The sequence below is a fragment of the Manduca sexta genome, unplaced genomic scaffold (assembly GCF_014839805.1).
Source record: "Manduca sexta isolate Smith_Timp_Sample1 unplaced genomic scaffold, JHU_Msex_v1.0 HiC_scaffold_1969, whole genome shotgun sequence".
Classification (NCBI taxonomy): domain Eukaryota; kingdom Metazoa; phylum Arthropoda; class Insecta; order Lepidoptera; family Sphingidae; genus Manduca; species Manduca sexta.
Window position 1 is genome coordinate 1 of NW_023592886.1, and position 8,632 is coordinate 8,632.

Below are 8,632 nucleotides of genomic sequence, written 5' to 3' on the forward strand. Positions count from 1 at the left end.
GGGCTAATCCCAAAACGCGCCACAATTACATGGGCCACTAAGGCGGGTTTTAACACGTGGTCACTATCCGGGCGGATATAAAATATATCCTACCATAAGCAAAGTTCTTAGACCGTATTGTGTTATCCGTGGTCAAGTCAAATTATCGATCGTATTACATTAGACGATGGCGCCTTCACCTCACTGGCATTCGCAATTTGCCATTATATGTATAAGACCCATAACTTTACCTGATCACAGACAGAACAATTTATTTATTATTAATTGGAAAACTTACAGCCTAACACATATGGTCTGAAGTATTATAAATATAAAACAGGGCCAACAACAAGTTTTCACCGGTAAATTCATACAAAATTGCGAAACAGACAAGTACACAAAAAACCGATCAATAATAATGAACTGTAGTGCAATGCCGTAGTCAGTTGAAGATTTTTAAGTAGACGTAAATGAATTATTAAATACAATTACAATTTCCTTATGAACTAAGACAAATAACTCTTAGGTGGTAACATACTAATAATATTAAATTGAGATCATAAGACAAAAACAATACCTCGGTCCCTACACTAGACACAGCCTGTATCGTAGGCGACCGATTTACATACCGCACACACATTATAATAAAATAAAGTAAAGTAAATATCTACTTACTTTGGATCTAATCCACAAACGGAACCCGATATCCGACCACCTGGGCCCGAATCACCGGACGACCATTTTTTCCACGTTGATATCGTGTTCTGAAACATTTAACATTATTTCTTTAAATAATTGGTCTATCAATACATGATAGAAACTAAAAGTTAAATCAGAATCAAATAGAATATGTATTTTGACTACAAAAAATAATATTTTTTTACCTTTGGTATTAATCCTCTTATCTATTAGTGAGCGTGCACAGGAAAAATATAATTACAAACAAATTTTAACGGTTTTTCACACAATTATTATTATTTTTATTTGTAAGGACAATAAACGGTTACATCGCACCCTTAGAACTAAAGTGACCTAACTCAAAATATATTTTGTGATTTTGTACACTAAGATGAGAAAAAGACAAAAGTGTAGAAAAGAAACAGATTCTCCACCTCGCGACCGCCCAATTCACTGCCTTTTATATTATTTACAAATCTTTTCTATTTATTGCCCACAAATCGTCTTTATTGAATTAGATCACCTTAGTTCTAATGGTGAGATGTTGAGGAATATTAAAGACTTATATTAATCTAAATGTACAACACATAACACACTTTATTATCCAAATATTATTTACAATATATTGTTAGTTTTAAATCGTGGTATAATTAATATACGAAGACATCAGTATTTTTACCCTACCTGCGTTTAACTCATCGAAGACCAAAATACCTGTCAAGTCTTCCTATAAGAAATATCAAAATATATTGAATAATTCAGCTTATTTATGACGTCATAAATATATCAGAAAGACATAACTATCATCACAAAAGTAGCAACAAGTTTTGATTAAAAAAAAAATGGCCTAGGTTTCTTGTCATTTGTTTTATTACCAATTAATTTCAAAACTCGAATTTAATTTCATAATTGGAGAATGAATCACTTAAATTTTTTATGTTGCCTCTAAAGTATGTCAATTTATTGATTAAGTTCATTATTTTTGTACTTTAAGTTACACTCACGCTTTTATCTCCGAAGGGGTAGATAGAGGCGCAACTGGTACACCTATTTTCTCCATGTTTATTTCGTTCCATGATGTGATAGATGGCAATTTATCGCCATAACAAGCACAAATTCCATACTTCGAGCTGATATCGAGTAGAAAAACCTATCACTGCTCGACCCGGGGATCGAACCCGAGACCTCAGCACTGCTGTCGTACCGTAACACAACTTAACGAATAAAAGGCGTGAGTGTGTGTGTGTGTGTGTGTGTGTAAAAATATTATTTTATAGTACATCGTTCAGGCTTCACAACTCATTAAAATTGGCCTATAGCTGTTTAAGACTATTATTATCCATAGTCCAAATTTTCTTCTAACTTTAATAACCTATCCCCTATATATATATATATATATATATATATATATATATATATATATATATATATATATATATATATATGTATTTTACATTAAAGCTTTAAAACCATCAAACAGCTACCATCTACGGCATAAATTATGACCTACATATTTATTTGATTGTACAACAAATCTGTAAAGCTCATGATTTGTAAAATCGCTGCAACTCACGGAACAATCAGCCTTAGACGACTGCACGCAGCCCGAATCGTCGTTTCGTATGCAGCACGCGGTGTCCCTCTCCCGTCTCGCTGAGGCCGCGATGGCCCTCGCTATCCGCGCATCCCTCCGCATGCACGGCGCAAACTTCGCGCCCAAGTGTATCAGGTCAGCCGCCCGCGGACCCAGCCAGAATGACGCCGGTTCCTCCCACTCCACCTGGGCACGGAGCGTCAGCATTAATATTAAAGAATCTTCATAAAAAAACGGCAATAATATTTAAATGAAATTGAATTTTAACTGAGCAAATTCAAAACTTATAGCATATACATTTTTGTGTTAATACCAATTTTTTTTCTTAATTTTAATAAAATAAACGGAATTTACTTTACTTCACGCAAAAAAAAACAATTTAACTTGACGTGTACAAACGAAGTTTTGAATTGGTTCGGTTACTTTGAAGCGAACTCTCAACTCAATTAAATAGCTCAGAAACTAAATACAGCGAAAAGAAACATAAACAAGAATAAATCAACTATTAACATACATAGTATTAACAATACCCTGTAGGTTGTATTACTGTTTCAATTTATTTACATAGAAAATTATTATAAAAACTACGTAGACAATTTCATTACAACATATTATTTATTTTTACATTCAAAGAAATTATTAATGCAATACTTAGTAATAAAAAATAAGAACTGTTAATATGGATAAGGGATGTTTCCGAATCGTCACGTGTACTGAAAATATATTACTTTTACAATATAATTATGTATCCTTTTATTTGTAAAAAAATAATTATTTGCTTTAAGTCTTGAGTTAAAGTTGCAAAAGGAGGAGCTCAACCCAATCAAAGGTTATCGATAACAAATCGACAGCTATAAAACCATCGATTGTACTTATTTTTTATACTCAAGCATTGTCTTCTTTTGTTTGTTATTTTATTATCAATGGTGTTAAATATAAATACATAATTCAAAGATACTAACAACTCGCCTGGCTTCGCAGAGTAATACTAATATATCTATAGCCAAATACCTTGATGTTTCGTTGGCTATTATAATTCTAGGATCACCCTTACGGCTTAGAATATGACGATTGTAACAAAAAAGTAGACTAAAGTTGTTTCTAATTCATCTAAAGCTTGAAAGTATTTTAATTCAAGATATAAATTAACCGCAATTTCCGAAAATATGGTAAAGAATGATAATTTAAGTATCCCACGAGAAGGTAAATTATATAGGACTGAATTTACTATAAGATCTAGCAATAAAGAAGCGCATACAAAACATCAACAATGCCATACCTTACATACAAAGACACAGTTCGAAACAGGACAGTATGGTCACGTAACACAAAAACACAAGCTGACCTCGAAAATAGCTGGACTGTGCTCGGTACATTTCTAAAGACGCGTCATCATGAAAGATTGCTCTAAGCAGCAAAAACAAGACAAAAGATAGTAAGTCACAAAGCGTGCGCGACCCATATTCCAGGCCGGTAATGCGCTTACTTTGTTTCCCATATACAACGTCTATCCTTTTGTGGGTTGCTAATTATGAAATTCAGGATGATGTAGATTATAATATAAAAGAACTTCGTGTTCAATTTTGGAACGGATGATCCTTTTATTATGTTATTTTGGATGATGTTACAGCTAAAACTTAAGTAATAAGCTCGAAGATATATTTCAGTATAATTGACACGTTTTGTTGGTTTAGCTAGGCTTAGTCATTGAAAAGGTTCGATAAGTTTGGGTGTAAGATTATGAAATTGATTCAAGTCCGCTGTAGTTGAAGCTCCAATTGTGCCCGAAATAGCGAGATTCGCCTGATAAGTCAGAAATAGACTCAGCAACTTCTACGACAATTACAAGCATCTCTGACCACCTCTTTAAATATGTATTTATGACATAATAGACATAATAATAGAAATAAAATAGACGTATTCGCACTTCCAAAATATAAATGGAAGAAGAATTGACACCGCTTAAATTTGTTTCAGAAATCTTAGCAACTCGAAAATAGATCCATTTGGAAACTTTTAAAACTTTACAGGTAAATAACTTCTCACGGTTCAAATACGTGAATACCATTCTTAATCGCTCTCTCAAACATTAAATCTGGAGGAAAGGATTCCTCTGAAAGCTTTGTCTCACATAACCCTGTTAAAACCGTATGCGGAGGAAGCGGAGGGAATTTTTAACTAGTTTTAGTACGCTGTTGCGAAACTTAACGTCGAATTTTGCTTACCAGACAAAGAAAGTACTAATATGGTAATGTTATCTTACTTTCACAATTTCACTTGAAACAAATTACATTTCTATTTTCAACTAAAGTTTTTTGGTTTGTATTAATTCAGGTTTCCAGAACGGGACTACAGAAACCAAAAATGCCTGATAAAGGCACTCTTAATTATCGAAATTATGTGTGTATTATTTATCAATTATCGTTTAGGAAAATATCTTACGGAAAACTAAATTCCTGAGGATTCTTTAAAAAAAAAATCTAAGGTTTGTAGTCTGTCACTGTACCAGCGTAGTAGTTGAAGACTCTATTAATAGTAGAGAAGGCCTGGGCCTAAGAGTGAGCAGTATATTATGAATTACTGTAATCCTATATGGGTTTCCTAATCCTGACATATATAAAATGAAAATCCGTGGCTGGTATGATTATAACACTGCATATTTTATCAGCTATCATGTTATGTTGGAATTTCTAAAAAGAAACAATATGACCGTATATTTTATTAAATATCTAGCTGTGGTCTGCCCGCGTGGAAATCAATGTGTCACAAAGTTTTTCTCGCTCATATCCTCGACCCACGACATTTTTTACAATCGTAATCGTTTTATTTCAGTCAATTTACATAAAACCGTAATGTACTTAACCTCAACGATCCTCAAGAATTGCACTATCTTTTAGTTAAATCCGTACAAAAATCCGTTCAGTAGATTTTGAGAAAATCGATCACAAACAGGCAGACAGCTTTTGGGACTTTTTTGTTTTATAATATGTGTACATAATTTGTATTTAAATACACTCCGAATATATATAACCCAACTTTTTTTAACGTCGGTTAAATATGCGGTTTCAATACAAAGCTATTGAAAAGCAAGGTACACATAACTACTATTTTAAATTATTTATTGCACACATGAGCAATGAGAACTGAACGATTTCTTTGAATTTAGTCTGGGTTTTAAATAAAAATATAATAAATTATTTGACTTTCTATAGACATAAGTATTCCCTGGGTTCATTGTACGTGCTTCATACAAAAACGAATTGAATATGCAATATCGAAAAGGAGAGATCTCTAAAAATGTTAAACGTTCAAAACATTAAAAATATATATTTCTTAAAGAAATGTTAAGCTTATAATACCTACTGTTTTTGTGGACATAACATATAAAAGTATTAATTCTAGAGACATATATTTTTTTTATTTAAATTACTAAAATGCTAAACTGCCAGACTTTATTTCTCACTGAGAACCAATTTATTAACTTCCAGTCAATCTAAACTTTGTAATATAACATTAAGGTCTTGTTTTGCAACTTCTAAGTAATGGCTTCTCTTCACATGAATATATAAGCCGACCAAATACAAAATATAATCTAATCAATGCTTTCAAGCAAATGGGAATGAAATGAATACTCCCAGTATCTACATTAGCTGTTTTATAACTATCAAATAAAATGTACATGAAAATTATGAAATAGGCTCTTAACCTTCTATTTTCGGCAAAATTATAGAGCCGATAAAAAAGAGAACGAAAGGCTAAATGAGGCTATTGAAGAAAACTTAACCACAGTCAAAGTCACCGATATCAAAAAGGGAAAACACAATAAGACTCAAACATACATGAAAGCTACACCAGATGTTTATCGAAGGCCTGACAAAGGAGTTCTAATAAAAGGTATTGACAGGTAAAGGCGCTATGAAAAAAATACAGGCAAAGTAGTATACTTATTTACTGATTTTTTCCATTTACGTAAAGAAAGCTTGAAGCTAAAAATATCTCAGAAGTCAAGACCCACAACTATTGCTATAATTCAAGAATATTTCGACGTTTACGACTCAACCTTTTAGTGGGGTTCATTTTTATAAGCGACTCGAAAGGGAAAAGTAGTTTTCGGCTTTGAACTCATAGCAAAAATATATTTCTTAATGTTTAATTAAACATGGCCAAGCGAACGTTCCGACCGATACGACTAGAAACTTGTAAATCAGATTGAATACTAATACAGTTGCTGCAAACGTACTGGGTTAATCATAAGATATGCAAACCATATCAAAACAAACTGAACTACCTCTTCAAACTGAAGGAAGCCAACGTAACCTATATTGTCCTGTAAGACAATATCAACAAGTAAAACATGAGCAAATACAATTTAAAGATGTAATATTATACCGAGATAAAAAACGAGTATTCCAATATCGCAAATAAATGAGCAAGTATCCTAAAGATCGATGTTGAAGAAGAAAAATGCAACGATCTTTCCGAGTTGTAAACTTCGGAAATTACGAGGGGATCGAACAAAGATTTTTTTTATATTCAGCCTTTGCCCGTTGAAGTGTAAGAAACGATCCACCACCCGCAAATGTCTTGGAAATATTAGTTCCTTATGTGTGTAGATGAAAGTCATTGTTGAGGAGTGTATACATCATTAGCCGCTTATTTTATTTTTAGCAAGGGTTGTTCAGAGCCAGACCTTCCTGTATGAATGTTATTAATTATCCCTTATCTTACTGTTATATGGGGTTGATGCAACACATTTTTTCTAGCATTATATTTCAAAAACAATTTGCGACTTTATTTTTACGACTAGCTGCCTGTTTATCACCAACTCTCTTCAAAATATCCAATCCCTTGCGATTTGCTGTAACTGAGAAACTAAACCAAGATCTGTCACTCCATAGTCCATATGCGCTACCATTATTTATCCAAGTGACGAAATAATTGTGTAATGTGTGTTCTGTCATGAATGGGGATCTACCAGTGCACCGCAATTGCATTCTCATAAAACTCACCTGCTGCAAACTCAAACTCTTCACCAGCACCTGCCCGGAGTGCGTGTGCCGCCCGAAGCCCACCGGGCCGAACCCGTAGCACAGCAGCGAGAGCAGCAGCACCAACGTCTGCACCGTGCTCACCCACCACGTGAAGTACGGCCGGTAGTCGGTCAACTCGTCTAGTTGCCGCGCTATGTCTTCCTGACGCGTCATTGATTTGCGAAGAGATCGGCTGAAGAGAAACATATTCTTAATGTACATTTCTGCATGCTAGAATTGAATAAAGCGTTGAGCCAACACTATCAAATTGTCGATAATACTACACTAGTACAGAATTGACAGTTGCTGAACTTGCTAAAGCAACGTCTTGTTAATATTGATGTATTTTTTCTCGCCAACAACTTAATACTTAATAGCATCTGTGTGAGGCTTAATTCTTGAATTCATAACGATTTGGTTTTATAAACAACCGCGTAACATCAAGTTAAATAAATTTCATCTCTTACCAAGATAACGAAAACAGTAACACGAGAAAGCAGTGTTGTACAGAACGTTATGTTTGTTTTTGCTCCCCTTTGTTGGATCATAGAAGTCAATGTCCTCTAAATTACCTGTAGGCGGGTACCAATAAAGCCTTCCATTAAGAATTACGAGTACAAAAAATTCGGTTGCTTTGTGATATATCTATTTACGCATCAACAATTTTAGGATAAGTTTGTTTAAGTACAGCCTATTTAAACTTTTATTCTTTATCTTGAACAAAAACGTCAACCAGAATAGTCAAGTTATTCCTTTGTACTCTATAGTTTCAACATCAATAAAACTATCAAAATCGTCCCAACTTTTTATTGTGTTCAAAATGGGAACAACAATGAATCTTGAGGCACTAGCCAGGATTAAAAATAATGTACGAACAGGCCTGATCTCCCTATATTTCAGCTGAGCCCCTATAAATCATGCTGTTTACGGAAACCCCCATTTAAAACTTCTCGTAATGGGTTTTTGAATTAATACGCCGTGGAAATGACGAGGGGTGTAATTTATTTCGTGTTACGCTGGGACTCCTACAATGTCAATGGGTTTTACTAGATGCGGTTTGCGTGTTTTAATGTTTCAATTTGGTAAAACACCCTTGTTTTGAAGGAGGAGGAGCTAACAAATGTATCAATATTTCACCGAGCTTTCGTGTCCATATTAGGATTTGGGAAGACTGAAAGGTTTCTTATGTTTACGCGAATGTTAGACATTGAAATTAAACTAATTTTCGGATTCTATCGCGGTGCTAGTATTTTATTTTCTCAACTTTTTTAAATTTTTTTAAATTTTAGCTGTTGGTGGTCCGATCTACGCAGAATGAGCTCACAGTGTCTTGAAGTCTGGCAGCCGGTCT

General features: G+C 33.9%; 1 protein-coding gene across 1 annotated transcript; it reads right to left on the reverse strand.

The window, feature by feature from the left end:
• Positions 1-654: 654 nt before the first annotated feature.
• On the reverse strand, positions 655-7,497 carry LOC119191829 (inactive rhomboid protein 1-like; the record flags this gene model as incomplete). Its single annotated transcript, XM_037445699.1, has 4 exons — positions 7,261-7,497; positions 2,231-2,437; positions 864-884; positions 655-743 (listed from the first exon to the last, which is right to left on the reverse strand). Coding segments are annotated over exons 1-4 (545 nt in total), but the record flags the coding sequence as incomplete, so codon positions are not given.
• Between the last annotated feature and the right edge of the window lie 1,135 nt (positions 7,498-8,632).